General features: G+C 55.1%; 3 protein-coding genes across 3 annotated transcripts; all 3 read left to right on the top strand.

The window, feature by feature from the left end:
- Nucleotides 1-3508: 3508 nt before the first annotated feature.
- C1QA (complement component 1, q subcomponent, A chain) lies at nt 3509-4376 on the top strand. The gene is made up of 2 exons (XM_010150453.1): nt 3509-3671; nt 3808-4376. Exons 1-2 carry the CDS (start codon nt 3509-3511, stop codon nt 4374-4376), a joined length of 732 nt encoding a protein of 243 aa, XP_010148755.1.
- Nucleotides 4377-6741: 2365 nt separating this feature from the next.
- On the top strand, nt 6742-7708 carry C1QC (complement component 1, q subcomponent, C chain). The gene is made up of 2 exons (XM_010150452.1): nt 6742-6922; nt 7152-7708. Exons 1-2 carry the CDS (start codon nt 6742-6744, stop codon nt 7706-7708), a joined length of 738 nt encoding a protein of 245 aa, XP_010148754.1.
- Nucleotides 7709-10489: 2781 nt separating this feature from the next.
- On the top strand, nt 10490-12316 carry C1QB (complement component 1, q subcomponent, B chain). Its single transcript, XM_010150451.1, has 2 exons — nt 10490-10649; nt 11742-12316. Exons 1-2 carry the CDS (start codon nt 10490-10492, stop codon nt 12314-12316), a joined length of 735 nt encoding a protein of 244 aa, XP_010148753.1.
- The last annotated feature ends 4072 nt before the right edge of the window (nt 12317-16388 follow it).

Raw genomic sequence — 16388 nt, 5'->3', positions numbered from 1 at the left:
GGATCCACAGGAATGGTGGGTTCCCCTGAATCAACCTGCTGGGGTTTTGGGGGTTTCTCTCCAGTCCAGGTGTGAGCAGGTCTCTGGCAGGATACACAGTGGAGCATACAAAGTGCTCATCAGTATTCATGAGAAAATGAAGCTGAACTGGAGAGAACAAAGAACAACTTTGTCAGTAAGATTGAGCCAGGGATGTTGCTCCCACCCTCTGGTCTAACGTCACTAGCAAATGCCATGGCACTTTCAACGGTGCTGATCTGACTGTGCTGAGCCCAGTCAGTCCCTGATACCGGCTACCCAAGGAAGAGCCTTCCTAAAGCATCCTTGGACGGCCTCAGCCCTTGTGGGCAACATCATACCCCCACACTGCCTGGCAGGGTCTTCTGGAGGTCATGTAGTGCAGCTTCCCATGCAAGTTCTCCCACGTAGCTCGTGACGTTGCTCCAAGATGCTTTTCGCTTGCCAGCAGCTCCCTCCTGAAACGCCTGCGTTTCCTTCACTTCAAACTCCCAGCACCACGGCACTGTTGCTGCTCGCACCTGCTCTTCCTCTTCTCCTCTGCTCTTGGGCAGGGCTGTGTAGTGAGACATAGCATTTTTTCGGTCCCATTACATGTCACCTGTGGTCCCCCCGTCATCCTTGCCCCTTCTCCATACTGCAGCCTGCAGGTGGTAGTGCTGGCCGTACGCTGCTTGACCGATATCAGCTGGGATAACCAACCCAGATTTTGCAACCCTTCACACCTTCCACCTCAGCAAGTCCCTCACTGGTGAAACACTACTGCCTTCGTCTCAGGGGGTGCCGGACTGCTCCCGGCTTGGGAGAGTCGCATTGGTGGCCACACTGGAGCTGCGTTTGCAGGAGAGAGCTGCACCGTTCTGTGATGCCCAGGTGCCGGGGGCGAGATGGCCGTACCTCGCCCTGCAGCTGGACATCCCGCGGTGTGGCTCTGGGGGCACGGGCATCCCGGGGGTCGGCCCCGCCCCTGCTGCTGGAGGAGGAGAGGAGCCCTGACGGCCAGGGGACACGGAGCATGGCTGAGGCGGCACTGCCACCTCGTGGCCTGTCACCGCGTTCTTCGGCCACCACCCGCTCCCACAGACCCCCTGATGGGAAAGGGGAGTGCCAGGGATTGTGCTGGCAGAGGTGTTTTGTAGAAGCCTCCGAGATGGGGGACTTGTTACAAAGGGCAGGATGTAACAGGTTTAAACTGAAAGAGGGAGATTGAGATTGGACATCAGGAAGAAATTCTTCAGTGTGGGGGAGGGATGACACGCTGGGACAGGTTGCCCAGAGAAGCTGTGGATGCCCCATCCCTGGAAGTGTCCAAGGCAGGCTGTATGAGGCTTGGAGCAACCTGGTCTAGTGGAAGGTGTCCCTGCCCATGGCAGTGGGGTTGGAACTGGATGATCTTTATGGTCCACCATATCTTTATTTTTTCCTACCTAAGCAATTCTAGGATTCTATGACTGTATAGCGCCATGCAATGCTCATCCACAGCTCCCTGCAGTCAGCTGTCTTCTGGAGCCATGGATGTCCCAGCTGCAAATCAGGGGTAGGAGAAGGAAATTCCCAGAGGATGGGAGAGAAGGCTTGGCTTGAACACAGCAACACCCAAAGTCAAGCGAGTGGGGCTAAATGTTGCTCTGGAGTCTCAAGTACCTGGAGGAAGGACAAACGCCAGCTTCCAGGAGATGCTGGAAACCTGTAACCAGCCCCCAGTAATCCAGCATTTAAATGAGATTAAGGAGACGGTCAGGGTCTCACTGCCACAGTGAGAGCTTTGGTACTGGTGGCTTTTCTGGGCTCTTTTGTGCCAGATCTGAAGGTGCATCCCTGGGCACCTTCCCTGGGCTCAGTGATGTGAGGCACTGGCTTTTTCATTTTTCAGGTGTGGATGAGGCCACGCACAGCTCCTGGGGTTGCCCAGATCTGGCTAGGTTGGCACTCAAAGGGGACTGGGAGCAACATAGGTGGCAGAGACTACCATTCTCTCTCTCTCTACTACAGAGACAAGGTCCCCAAACCACTGAACTGAGGGCAGTGGGAAGGAGATGTCTCATCGAGGATGTCCAAGGCCCTGCTGAGCCACACAGACACTAACAGACCCTTTGCTGGAGCCCTGCTCCATCAAGGTGCAGTGTCAAGGTTGGTATCTGCAGGGGTCAGCCCCCAGCAGCAGTGATGACAAGGCTGGGTACCAGTGGCAGTCATGCTCTGCCTGCCCAGTCCAGGAGCCATCAAGAATGATCGCGGCCCCCCTGAGCATCCCTTGGATGGCTGTGCCACCTAGTACTCACAGCACCTGTCCCCTCCTGCAGTGACAGATCTGTAGGATGCCTTTGGGCACCCTCCTCTTCTGTGTTGCTTTGTGCCCAGTCAACACCAGTCCCGGCTGTAGTGACTGTGCTGCTGGGGCAGGCTGGGAACCCTGCAGTCCTGCACTTTTGCTGACCAAGCTGTTCCCTGACCATGACCCAGCACAGGTCAAGTGTGCAAGGAGAACAAGTTTCTCTCTCGTGCAGAGAAAGCGAAACTTGGCACTTCTCTTCTCCAACTGGGCAAACCACTGTGCATGCAAGTACACCCCCACACACCCTGCTCCTCTTCCTCCCTGCTCCCAGGGAAGAGCTTCCAGCAAACAGAGCTGCTTCTTAGACTAGTCTGCTGTCACATCCAGCAAGGAGGTAAGTCACAGCAAATAACTGAGGACACATGCCTTCTCTGCCACTGCTCTCCAGTCCTTGCTCCCTGTCCCCCTCCTTTCTTCCCTTCCCCCTCCGTAAGGGTTTGAAGTAGGAAAAGGAGGAGAAGATGATGTGGGTTTGGGGAGGAAGCTGCAGGAATCTGTCCTTGCTCCATGTGGTTGTGGATATCACTGGGCTCTGCAGGTTTGTCCTGGACTGAGTATCCCAGGTTTTGGGGTAGGTCTGTGTGCTTAGGGTCTCTCTCCTCTCTCCCACCTCTGTGTGTTGGAGAGCTGCACCCTTTTAGCCTGTTTATCACTTTCCTATTTATCCCTCTCCTGTTTATTCCTCCTCTGTTGTGTCTCTTTGCACCTCTTCCTCACCTGTGCTCTCCATCCTTTGGGACCATTGCCCCATACACCGTGCTTGCTCCCCCAACACTGGAAGAAACATCCTCTGCATGCATCTGATGTGTGACCACCCATCCCCAGGACATGCACCAAAGGGTTTGCGCTGTGCTCCACATCCTGGGGTTTCCAATCCCACAAGCCCTGCCATGGGCACATGTCAGAGATTTTCAGTAACACCAATAATCTCAAATCAAGCAAAGAAACAGCCTCAAAATCATTCCATTAATTTATATTCACCACTGCGTGTTGTGTCCAGCTATCTGTACTGGACAACACGTGGGTGACGTGGTAGATCCGTGCATGCACCTGATGGGAACACTTGTGTGTCTGTGTCCAAGGTACATAGTTTTGTTTGCCGTGTGCTTGCCTCCATCCCCAGTTCCACCACCTCTGTGCTTGTAGGGAGTCAAGATGCAACCCAGGCTTTGGCTGGCGACCTGCACCCTGACAGCAATGCTGGGCATGGCCTTGCTGGAGAACAGCATGTGTCGGGCACCAGATGGCAAGGACGGCTTCCCAGGAGTCCCTGGCCTTGATGGGAGGCCAGGGCAGAAGGGTGATGTGGGAGAGCCAGGTAAGGGGGAGCTGGGATGCACAGTGCAGGTGTTCCGGGTGACTCAAGCCTCTTGGTAGGAGCATCATAGGCTGTGGGAGCAGCTTGGAAGATGCCAGATGTGCATGAACTGTTCCTCCTCACCATCTCTCCCCAGGAAAATCAACACAGAGGACGGGTATCCGGGGATTCAAAGGGGAAGCAGGCGAACCAGGGCTTCCTGGCAACCCAGGGAACCAGGGCTACCAAGGCCCGCATGGGCCCCCTGGGCTTCCAGGCCAGCCAGGGCCAAAGGGCAACAAGGGGAAAGAAGGCAATATCCTGGAGCAGCCACGTCCTGCCTTCTCTGCCTCACGGAGGTCCCCACCATCCATGGGTGGGACAGTGGTTTTTGACAACATCATCACCAACCAGGAGAGCTCCTACAGCCCCCAGACTGGGCAGTTCACCTGCCACGTCCCCGGGCTCTACTACTTTGCCTACATAGTGATCTCCAGTGGAGACCTCTGCCTGAGCATCATCAAGAACAAAGAGCGTGTGGTCAGATTCTGCGACTACAACAGCCTTGGCATCCTGCAGGTGAACTCAGGCAGCAGTGTGCTCAGCCTGGCAGTGGGCGACCAGGTCTCCGTGAGCACTGACCCTGCCATGGTCAGCAAGATTTACAGCGGCTCCGAGGTAGACAGCGTCTTCAGTGGCTTCATGGTCTTCCCCCAGATGGGCTAACAGGCTACCAGTCCAGACCTGCTTAGCACCAGAGCATTGCAGTGTGCACGTCTGCAAGCGTTTTCACCCTGTGAGCGTGTGGGGTTGTCTTATATTGCAGTAGAGATGGCCTCACACTGACCTGCCAGCTGGATCCTGCGCTTCCATCAATGTCATAGCGTGGCCAGACACTGAGCCTGTCCGTTCCATCCTGGAGGCAGAGGAGTCCTGGCCCCTTTCTCCTCCTGGCCATTCAAACCCCAACCCTGACGGGCCCAGGTGTCACCGGGGCTGTTCACCAGCTGTGGCTCTGCTCCTGAGTGGGAAATCACTGCGTGCCACTGCTTCTGCTACACTAACCATTGCAATAATCTTTCTAGCACCAGGCCACTACTGCCCCTCACATCCTCCCCATCGGTATAAATAAACCCTTCTTCCATGACAGCCATTTGGGTTTCCTTTCCTACTCACGCGTCTTCCCCAAACCATCCATGTCCTGGGTCCATTCCCAAGCTCTGCATGGAGAGAAACGGTCCCAGCTTGCCCTGGCCAAGCACAGATCCCAGCTGCAAAGGCAGAAGGACAAGAGGGAACTGAGTGTACAAGCAGATCTGGCAGTTACAGGGAGGCATGGGAAATCTCTGGGAGTAGCTTCTGTGTGTCCTTTCTCTCATGAGTCCAAGCTGGTTGTCCTGTACAAGGCTAAATACAGGCAACAGATTATGCACCTCACCCACATGGTCTTCTGTTGGTACCCAAACTCTCCCAGGAAGAGGAAAGGCATCTGTGGTCCTCCTGACTTTGAGCAAGGAGGTACAGGGACATCTGTGTGACTGATGGGGTTGTGGATTGGGATGTGGGATTGATGGTGGTGGAGTTGTGAGGCAATGGTCTTCTCTCTTTGGCTTGAGACTAGTGGGCAGTACAGCAGGCTGGGCAGGTATCAGGCAGCCAGAAAGCATGAGGGAAACCATGCAGGTGCCATACCCTGCGACTGCTAATTGGCGGAGCTGCTACATATCTGTTGGGATGTCAAACGTCTCCATTCCTGGAGCAGTGAGGAGGAGAGCAGGTCACCTGTGAGAAGCAAAATCCCAAGCAGGGATGCTGGGGCCCCAGCGAATCCAGTATTCAGCAGAGCTGGTGGAGTACAGGGTAAGATGCAGAGACAACAGACAACCTGCAGGTCAGAAACCCTCAAGGAGAAATGTTCTTCAGTCCCACTGCCTAGGGGTGCAGCATCTCCCCGTACAGACAGGCAATGACTTTGCACAAGCCTTTCATCACACGGACAGTTCTGGCTCCATGGACCTGGCATGAGGTTGGATGCTTCTCATCCACTCACTGCCCTTCTGCTCAGAAATGAGTTAAGGATGAGCGAAAGGCAGGCAATTTTCTGAGGGCTAGTCTGGGCAGTGGTTGGAGGATTTGTGGCGCATCTCTTGGGAGAGGCTCACCCCACCTCTCTCCCTCCAGGCTCTGCTGCTGCAGTGGTAAAAGTACACATCTTGCTGGACATCCAGGAAAGTGCTTGCTCAAAGGAAACAATGAGGCAGGAGGATATGCAACTCGGCTGGGGGCCAACTGGGGGTTCTGGGTCCCCAAGGGCCCTTTCCTAACTCTGTGACTTCCTCTGGGAGGGTGTCACAGAGAGTCACTTAGGCTGTGCTGTGCCAACAGCAGCCTGAGGACTCAGCAGCACAGGATCCCAGGCCCTGCTCCCCCCCCAGAGGTAAGAGGTGCTACAGGGTCTGCCTCGTTGGGGTGGGCTGCATGGGGACTGGGGGTCCAGCAGCATGGCACAGCTCTGGGTTATGCGAGAGGAGGAGAAGGAGGCAGAGGCACTGCCAGGCTGCACATGTCATGGTGAGGGCGATGCATGCTTCTCCCTGCTGGGGTAAGACCCAGCCCCATGGGCCAGGCGCTCTCCTGGCAGATCACCAGCTGATGGGGAGGTTTCATCTTGATTGGCAGAGATGGGAAGGTCAGGCTGCTGTTGGAGAAGATCATCTGGGTCCAGGGAACTCCAGCCTCAGTGCAGATGGTTCAACATCTGCAGCAGCATATGTATCTAAAGGGGGCTTGGGATGCTGGTCCAGGAGAGCTTGGGGCTAGCCATGGGTACTGCAAGACCTCATCAAGACTGAAACTCCAACCCCCTCTGTGCCATCAGGGGCTGCCCTCAGAGTGGTGCTGAGCCCAGGGTCCGTCTTCACATGTCTGCCTGGCAATTGGTATAGGAGGGACACTGAGGGCACAGCCATACCAGCAAGGTGCATTCAGCCTCATAGCACAGTGCCTTCTTTGCCCAATGGCCTGGAAGCCACCCTGCCACGGCCCCTCATCCCAGCAATTTCTTTCCTTTTCCATGCTCTAGAGCACAAAAATGGGACAGAGCTTCGGGGGGAAGATCCATCTGGCCCTCACCCTCCTACTCCTGAATCTGGGGTCTGCTGTGACCAGAGGAGACCCTTACGGCTGCTATGGGGTGCCAGGCCTGCCAGGCATGCCGGGTGTGCCAGGCAAAGATGGCCGTGATGGGTTCAAGGGAGCCAAAGGCGAGCCAGGTGAGTAAGCAAGAAGGGAAAACATCCAGGCTGTTGAAGGGGGGCCATTGAGTCCTTCATGGCTGGTCTGTCTTGGCTTTCAGGCCAACATCCTGTGTGGACAGGACAGGAGGACAGCAGGCTGGAGAGAGGCAGCAACCCTCTCTTGCTCAAGGGAAGGGGCTGGAGGAGCCTCTCCCCCCTTCCTGTCATTGATGCCTATACCCTTTTACTCCCCATTACCCCACAGGCATCCCAGCTACTCCTGCAACACGAGGGCCCAAGGGCATGAAAGGGGAACCTGGCAGTCCTGGCTTGCCAGGCAAGACTGGCCCCATAGGTGTCTCCGGTCCCCCTGGATACTCTGGGGTGATGGGCATGGCCGGAGAGCCAGGTATTCCAGGCAGCTACAAGCAGAAGCACCAGTCAGCATTTTCAGTGACAAGGCAGACCAGTGAACACCCCTTGAAGAATGTCCCTGTGGTGTTCAACCATGTCATCACCAACACGAATCATGACTACAACACCTCCACGGGCAAGTTCACCTGCAAGCTCCCCGGCCTCTACTACTTTGTCTTCCACACCTCGCAGACAGCCAACCTCTGCACCATCCTGTACAAGGACAGCATCAAGATGGCCAGCTTCTGTGACCACAAGACCAACACCATGCAGGTCAGCTCTGGTGGGATCCTCCTCCACCTGACTGCTGGGAACCGGGTCTGGCTGGAGGTGAATGACTACAATGGCATGGTGGGAATTGGCAGCTCTGACAGCGTCTTCTCAGGGTTCCTGCTCTTCCCAGACTAGAGGACCACCAAAGCCCACCCCAGCATGCTGACTTCTTCGCCGTGCCCTGCAAATGCTGCTGCTCACTGCCAGGCTGTTGCTGATGTGCTAGGTTTCTCTGCTGGGTGGGAAGCCTCAGCAAGGGGGTCATCCCCAGCTGCTAGACACAACCCCCTGGTCTGGGGATTCAGCATAGGCAGCCACTGAACAGGGGGAACATTCATCTGCATGGTGCCAAGCCCCAGAGGTGCTGCTGGCACTGCCAAGTGCATCCATCATGATAACCCCACATTACTTTCTGCTGCCAGAGCCACAGGCTTCTTTGTGTCTCTCCCCTTCCCACCTCGGTTTCACCAAGGACAGACAGGTGTCCTGGAGCAGGCTTGCAGCAACACCTTTGCCGTGACTGGGCTGTGCAAAATATCATTAAAACCTTTCCCAGTGCACTTGGTCTAACGTGTTTTTCCCTCCATGATTTGCCTTTCTGCAGATGGGGCTCCTATATGGCCAGATGGATGTGGTACACATGTGTGTCTGCATGGCATCAGAATGTCCCTGAGCCCTTGCTGGCTCAGCCATGCTCAGCATCAGCGAGCATCAAACACCATTCATGGCTTTGCTCAGTGAGCTAGGGCCCCAGCTGCACTGACTGCAGGCAGGAGACAATTCCTGTGCCCATGCATACAGCCCTCACCTAGGGGGGGACCAATACTCCTCCAAGCAGGGGTCCTGATACTCCTCTTCCTATCCAAGAGGATGTAATTCAGATGCAGAGGGCACAGATACATCAAGCCTCATAGCTAGGCTACCAGAGGCTGGGACATCCCCAGGGTATCAGCCTCACCATGGACAGGGCAGGGAAAGCACTGGCTTCCCAAAGCCAGATTGACAGAGCTCATGGCTCTGGAGGCTGCAGATCCCACCAAAACCCAATGGACATTCCTCCTGGTGGCACACATTGTACAGTGGAAAAAGGTCATCTCCCCTGAACATCCTGTGCTTCACCTCTGCAAGGCAGCATCAGAAAGCAGGACTGGAAATGCTTTTGCTGCATAGTAGAATCACTTCCCCTCCACAACACTGAGGAGAACCTGGGGGACAGATTCAAGGCGATAGATGCTGAGACCCTGTAGCATCCTCTCAGCCTGCTGGTACCTCCCAGCAGAGCTGGGTATGTACAGAGAAGTCTGAGAGATGCTAGCTAAGTGCATGCACATTCCTGCAGTCCTGAATCCCAGGATTGTTTGGAGTTCACCATGGTGTTCCCCATAGCAAGCACACCTGAGCAGGATCCAGGGACCTTGCAGAACAGAGCAGACATCCCTCTGCTCTCTGGGGTCAGAGCTGTATGCCTGAAGGGCCACAGAGTGCCATTTGGGGACGGCAAGTCCTGCTGAGCTGACAGACCAGCACTTGTGGCGGATATGAAAGTGCTACTGAAGAAAGGGCAGGAGCTAAAGATAAAAAAAGGGATGTGGCCCAGATCCTTTCACAACAGCCCTTGCAGCAAACTTCTGTTTCCCCCCATGGTAATTTCCAAGCAGGACGCTGGTGTGTCCTGCTCCATCTCCCAGTCTGTGCAACGAGATATTCAAGGTAAGAGCAAGCCACCAGCAAGGCTGAGCCCCAGCTCTCCCCTGCAGACAGGAGCTTGCGCGGGACCCGGCAGCACCAGGGTGACAGTCACCCCCTGCACCACTGGCATTTTGCTGTGGCAGAAGGGAAAGGGTGCTGCTGGGCTGGGGTGGTGGAGACCCCTGGTGGGACCCCAACTCCTCCTGCCCCACCTGGGTGAGGGGGGAGATTGAAAGGAGAGATGGCAAAGGCCCATCAGGCTGAAAGGTGCCCTGGGGGTGCTCTCCTGCCCTGAGACACTCTTGTTGTTTGCCTGCGACAGGGCTGGGAGCCTGCAGAATGGTCCTCGGACCTGCTGCAATCAGAGCTGCTGCATCTGGAGGATCTGACTCACCGGCCTCTTTTCCCACTGACATCAGAGTGTCAGTGCTGGGAAAGTTCACCTGAGGCCAGGCAGGTGAACTGTGTCTGGGTTGATGTGATATCCAGATCAGCCCCCAGAATGTTGTGTGCTTACCACACACGCACCTGCAGCGGGACCTGGGGGAAGGAGCTGAGTTGTGGCATGCAATGGGGGCAGAACAAAGATGGGATCCCAGGGACTGGAAGCCCAAATGACTGTCCCAGTAAGGCTGGTGAGATACAGAAATCCTCCTGGGATGAAACAGGGGTGTGGCAGGACACAACGGGAACGCACAGGGGTTAGGAGGGCAGGTTCGGGGATTTCTTTGCTATCCACAAGGGCTAAAGCTGTCCCTCAGATAGGCTGGTGGACAACAAGAGCTATCCCCTTACAGATGATGAAACTGCTCTGGGGAAGGATTTTACCCTACAGTTGTGGTCCTATGATGGGATGGAGAATTTCTGCTCTGAAGGAGCAGTAGGTACTCAGAACATCAGGGACCTGCAGCACATGCCCATGGCAGCAGCACAGCCAGGCTGGACATCAGACCTCTGGGCCAGGCTAACCTGTCCCCAGATGTTCATGTGGCTGAAACTTTGGGCACTTCTCATCTAGTAATTTGACACTGGGAAGAGACTGGCAAGTCCTCCCATGCCCAAAGGAGCTTGTCCTTCCAAGGCCATCAGGTGAGCAGGTTTGGCCCTGCTTTCCCTCCCTGATGGCACTGCCCAGAAGTGCTTCTACTTCCAGAGCAGCACAGAGTGCCTCCCCATCCCTCCCACTGCCCAAGGCAAGCCTCTTGACATCCTTCTGTGCTCCAGCAGATGAAGATTGTGTGGGTGATGCTGATCTGTCTGGCTGGAGGGCAGGTTGCAAGTGCCACACTCTGCAACACCCATGGCAACATTCCAGGCATCCCTGGATCACCAGGACAGCCCGGCAGCAACGGCAGAGATGGGGAAAATGGCCTAAAAGGTGATCAAGGTAAGAAGAAGACTGCAGGTGGGAAAACATTGTCTTGTGAATACCAAGAACAGGAAAATCATAGAATTATAGAATAGTTTGGGTGGGAAGGGACCTCTAAAGATCATCTAGTCCAACCCCCCTGCAATGAGCAGGGACATCTTCAACAAGACCAGGTTGTTCACAGCCCTGTCCAACCTGACCTTGAACGTTTCCAGGTGTGGGCATCTACAACCTCTCTGGGCAACCTGTTCCAGTGCCTCACCACCCTCGTAAAAAATTCCTTCCTTACGTCTAGTTTAAATCTACCGTCTTTCAGTTTAAAACCATTACCCCTTGTCCTATCACAACAGGCACTGCTAAAAAGTCTCTTATAAGCCCCCTTTAAGTCTTGAAGGCTGTAATAATGTCTCTCCAGAGCCTCTTCTAGGTTGAACAACCCCAAGTCTCTCAGACTTTCCTCATGGGAGAGGTCTTCCATCCCTCTAATCAATTTTGTGGCCTTCATCTGGACTCGCTCCAACCGGTCTATATCCTTCTTATGCTGAGGGCTCCAGCGCTGCATGCAGTGCTGCAGGTGGGGGCTCAAGAGAGCAGAGTAGAGAGGGAGAATCCTCTCCCTCGCCCTGCTGGCCACACTTCTCTGGATACAACCCAGGATCCGGTTGGCTTTCTGGGCTGCCAGCACATACTGCCGGCTCATGTCCAGCTTTTCATCCACCAGTACCCCAAGTCCTTCTCATCTGGGATGCTCTCAATCCCTTCATCCCCCCAAGCCTGTATTGATACCAGCGTTGCCCGGCTCAGGTGCAGGACCAGGCAGTGCTAATACATGATCCTAATCCATTTTCTATCAGTCCCTCTGGGGTGACGCTCACCCTGATAAGGTGGGGGCAATGTTGGCGACAGAAGGGGCTGGACAGACCAGAGTACCCCGAAGAACCTGGGAAGGAAAGGTGCACAAAAACAAGGTGTGCCATGTCTGCTAGATGAACAGGGTTCTCTGCTGACCTGGACCGCAGCACAGATAGAAGCAGTTTCCTTCCCAGAGCCCTCTCTGCAGACCCATGGGGCTTGGCTGTTTCTGCAACAATTCTTCCTCCTACTTTCTAGGTCGCCCTGGCCAGGTGGAGCATGAAGAAGACATCGGGGAGAAGGGAGACCCAGGAGCACCCGGGTACCCTGGGAAGATTGGCCCCAGGGGGATTCCGGGTTCAAGGGGAATACCAGGTCTCATGGGACCCCCTGGCCCTCAGGGGGACCCTGGTGACTACAAAACCACCCTTAAGTCTGCCTTCTCCGCTGCCAGGACCATCAGCTCCTACCCACGCCGGGACCAGCCCATACGCTTTGACCGCATCATCACCAATGAGAAGGGCCACTATGAGAACCGGTATGGCCGGTTCATCTGCCAGGTCCCAGGCATCTACTACTTCACCTACCATGTCACCTCCAGGGGCAACCTGTGCCTCAGTGTAAAGAAGGGCCAGGGTGGCAGCAGGGGTGAGAAGGTGGTGACCTTCTGCGACTACGTGCACAATAGCTACCAGGTCACCACGGGTGGTGTGGTCCTCAAGATGGCAGCAAGCGAGTCTGTCTGGCTGGAGCCGACGGACAAGAACTCCGTGGTGGGAATTGAAGGGTCTGACAGCATCTTCTCTGGCTTCCTAATCTTCCCTGAGGCTTAGCCCACCAAAGGTGTCTTTCTGCAGCCCTTCCCCTGCTGCTGGCTGGCCCCTGCAGAGCTGAGAACTCCACTGGAAGTGACTATTTGCTTCAGATTTGGTGCCTTAAACCCATTGCTGCTGGTCTTGCACATTAAATGACAGCTCCTTGTGCTATTGGTTCCTTCGTGCCTAGGTTTTTCCTCTTTCATCACAAATAATGCTCAGATAACCAGGGCATTGCCTCCTGCACCCCTGAGTGAAGCCTGGGCTCATTACTGCTCAGCAGTTCCATTTCCATGTGGAATATCTTCATCCAGAGCCACCGAGACAAAGTCCCAGCCCAGGGTTAGGAAGACACAGAGAGGAAGCCTGGTCTCTAGGGGGTGCAGGAGCAGCACGCAGCATAGTGGGAAAATTGGTGCCACTGAGTACTGGTGGAGTACCCGGGAGATGCTGGAGATGGTGCTGTACCGGAGACCGCTGAGGCCGGTTGGATCTGGAGACACCGACCTCAGACTTTTCTGGGGTGGTGGTGACTCTAATAGCCACAGAAGCTTGTCAAAGCTTGTGAGAAGGTAACCCAGGGTTACATGAGAAGTCAGAGCTTGGTGCCACAGTGGCAGAGATGTGTGGCACATGGCTATACCTTAGCGCAGCCGGGCCGGACACAGAGCAGTCCCATAGCCCCAGCAAAGGACTGACATGTGCAAGTCTACAGCATAGCCAAGACCCCGGGAGATCCAAGGACCCATGATGAATAAGAGCTGAAGAACCCAAGGATGTATCTGCCTCTGGGGCTGGTGACAACCCATCATTGTACCTGGGTGGGGGGTTGCCCACAACCCCCAGCCCAACCGTCGCAGGTGGCACCAAGAGCTGTGAGGTGTGGAGCCGTGAGGGTGTATGCGGGGTGCTTAAGATGTAGGAGAGTTTTTGTGAGGAATCTGGGATTTGAACGGGACTGGTTGGAGGGGATGGTGATAAAGGGTCTTGGGTGGGGTGGTGGGGTATGGGCTGGCTTTTATGAAGCATGGTTAAGGTTCCAGCATCTGTCCGGGATGATTTGCCGGCAGGTGGCACTGGAGACTGGATCAACCCACACCTCTTCAGGGGGGCGCATCCTTGTCCCACAGGCTGGGAGGACAAAGCTTGCAGGGACCGGGCAGAAGTGTGAGCTTCAGCTCTGTGTGGTCTGTAAGGTCAGGGAGGAGGCACTGGGCAGGATTAGTGCCGCCTCTTGCAGCCCTGGGTCAATGATTCATCTTTGCCCTTGCTGCTTGGTCCTTCCCCCAGCAAAATCTGTGGCTTCTGTCCACAGGGCTGCAGCCATCCTATGTCCACAGACCTCCACCTCCCACCAGAAAGTCAGGGCAGAGGTGTTCAGTCTTGCACCCCAAAGCTCTCCCTGTGCAGGAGCGCTGGGCTGCTTGTAAAATCCAGCTGTGACGCTCATGCCATTTTGCAGCTGGAGACACAGCGTACCAAGTAAAATCAGGTCAGCAGGGCAAGTGGAGAAAAAGGTAGGTATTTGACCCCCAAAACAGAGGCTGGGCAGTGCACACCAGCTAGGTCTCCTGAACCCTCATCAGGTCTGCAGGAGACACCAAAGCGAGGAGCAGCTGATACACTGGAGGACAGGGTTGCCCTTCAAAGAGCCATGACAGGCTGGAGAAATGAGCTGGCGGGAACCAACTGACATTGAACAAAGACAAATGTAGAGTCATTCCTCTGTCATTGGACAACCCCATGCAACAGGACAGTCAGAGAGCATCAGGAAGCTTTGCAGGAAGGGATCTGGGATGCTGGTGGGCAGCATGTTGAAGCTTCCCGAGTTTCTAATCGATATATTTTGGACTTTTGTGAAGGTCTTTGTCAGGACCCTCTCTAGACTGGAGATAGTTTTACCTTTGAAACTAATGTCTGACCTCACACCAGCACAAGTCAAAGAGATTCTAGGGTCTTGGCTGCACCCAGAGAGTCACATTACCAACTCTCTCTAAAGTGCAGCTCACTGCTTATGTGGCTGAAAAACAGAGGTGCACAGGGCAATGCTCCCTCCCGTGGGTCTCAGGCAGCATCCACCAATACCACCTCAGGCATTAGGCCCATGGGATGGAGCTGTCTGATCCCCTGAAGCTGCCACTGTGTGGGCCATGGAGAAGCACACCCCTCAGGTATCCAAAATGGATGAGAAAAGGGGGCCAGAGAGCTGTGAGTGGCTAGGAAGGGTGGTGGTCTATGCAACATCACCGTTCAGTTCTTTCGGGGCCACTCAGTGTGGGTGGAGGTTTTCTGATCCTGCAGGAAGCCCTAAAGCCTCAGGCCTCCGCCCCACAGCAGCTGGAGAGAACCCCCTCCTCTCAAGCTATTATAGCACTCACTGAGGCCAGAGCCAAAACGCAGATGCCCTGTCCATGGGACCATCCACAGCAGGAGTCCAGATTGCTGCGCTGTGGGAGGAACCCTCTGTGAGACCCTCAGTGGCACTCAAGGACACGGAAAGGCAAATTAAACCCAAGCTGGGTAGCTAGGTGCTGTGCTGCCAGTCACACGTTGCCTGCTCGGAAGGCCATTAGCCCTGCTCCAGCCCTGCTCTCAAACCTCCCCGCCTCGCACAGTGGTACGTCATTAACTATTCCGTGCAAAACAACACAATCTTGGGATAACGCAACAGTAAACAGGAGAGTTAGGGAGAAACCTGTTGCAGAGTCAGCTGCAGCCTGGCAGTGAGGATGTCGGGCAGGGGAAGCTCCATGTTCCCTGTCTCTCAGGGAAAGGACCAATTTGTACCTTTAATTCCTACCCATGAGGTCCTGTCACCCCTCAAACTTTAACCTGGCCACGTCTGCACCCAGTAAACAGACATGCAGGTTTTGTTCTCACCACGACCTGACAGACCTGTCCCAGTGCCCTGTGCACGCTCACTCTGCCGTGTGTGCTCTCCCTGTGCTCACTCACACCAGTCTGTGCACACTTGCACTGAGCACATGTACACGCTCCCCCTGCTCTGTGCACGCTTGCACTGTGTGTCCGTGCACGCTCATTTGCTCCGTGCACACTCGCACTGTACACACGTGCACATTCACCCTGCCCTGTGCGCACACTCGCTGCTCTGCACGCTTGCGCGGTGTGTATGTGCGCATCCACACTGCTCTGTGCGTGCCTGTACTGTGCACACTCACTCTGCTCTTTGCGTGTGCTCTGCAGATTCACCCTGACACTCACGTTCTGCTCCTCTTCTGTGCATTTGGATTCCTCTTTTCATTTGAACGACACCACAGGTGAAACGGGCAGCAGTACCTCCTCACCATCCAGCCGGTTAAGCCCTAGAGCTTCACCAGGGGGTCCTGTGACCCTGGTCTGTGGAGTCCGGCCTCCACCAAGGTCTGGGCTGTGCCCAGGCCGAGGCCCCCAGGTGCTTAGCAGATGCTCTGCTAGAAGCTAAGGCAGGTGGTGGGTGTTTCGAGGTGACTTCCAAGCAGGACTTTTAGGATTTGAAGTGTTTTACAGAGCTGCAGCCAAGTGGCCTCCTCAGTGCTGGAGGTCTGAGCAGGACAGAGCACTAGTCAGGAGCACACCCACGTCACCCAGGGTCGTGGTTTAGCCCCGCCTGTTGATTAAGCTCCCAACGCCGCTGGTACAGGGGTGACACTGACCGCTCAGCTTGATGTATTATGGAGTGAAATAACATCTTGTGGGCAGGCCCCAACACACCCATTCACCTTGTCCCATCATGTCCCATGAAGGTGACCAGTGACACCAAAAAGCAGCAAGTGGGAAGGTCACTTTCTGAGAAGTCCCTGCAACCAGGCACTGGTTTGGTCCAAAGCTCAATTGGAGCAAATCCACTGATGTGCAAAGACACCGGTAGAGCACCGTTTTAAAATAAAAGCTTCCTATTTCAAGGCACATAGTAACGGGGATCCTCAGGAATGGTGAGTTCCCCTGAATCAACCTGCTGGGGTTTTGGGGGTTTCTCTCCAGTCCAGGTGTGAGCAGGTCTCTGGCAGGATACACATTGGAGCATACAAAGTGCTTATCAGTATTCATGGAAAGTGTAGCTGAACTGGAGAGAACAAAGATGCTCCGAGGG

The sequence above is a fragment of the Eurypyga helias genome, unplaced genomic scaffold (genome assembly GCF_000690775.1).
Source record: "Eurypyga helias isolate BGI_N326 unplaced genomic scaffold, ASM69077v1 scaffold2054, whole genome shotgun sequence".
In the NCBI taxonomy this organism is placed as follows: Eukaryota; Metazoa; Chordata; class Aves; order Eurypygiformes; family Eurypygidae; genus Eurypyga; species Eurypyga helias.
This window is presented reverse-complemented; position numbering and strand designations above follow the sequence as displayed.

Excerpts from the sequence above, each read along its gene's own strand:
- C1QB (XM_010150451.1), top strand. The coding sequence starts at position 10,490 with ATGAAGATTGTGTGGGTGATGCTGATCTGTCTGGCTGGAGGGCAGGTT. Across the intron at positions 10,650-11,741 it reads TGGCCTAAAAGGTGATCAAG|GTCGCCCTGGCCAGGTGGAG; the intron begins GTAAGAAGAAGA and ends CCTACTTTCTAG.
- C1QA (XM_010150453.1), top strand. The coding sequence starts at position 3,509 with ATGCAACCCAGGCTTTGGCTGGCGACCTGCACCCTGACAGCAATGCTG. Across the intron at positions 3,672-3,807 it reads GGGTGATGTGGGAGAGCCAG|GAAAATCAACACAGAGGACG; the intron begins GTAAGGGGGAGC and ends ATCTCTCCCCAG.
- C1QC (XM_010150452.1), top strand. The coding sequence starts at position 6,742 with ATGGGACAGAGCTTCGGGGGGAAGATCCATCTGGCCCTCACCCTCCTA. Across the intron at positions 6,923-7,151 it reads GGGAGCCAAAGGCGAGCCAG|GCATCCCAGCTACTCCTGCA; the intron begins GTGAGTAAGCAA and ends ATTACCCCACAG.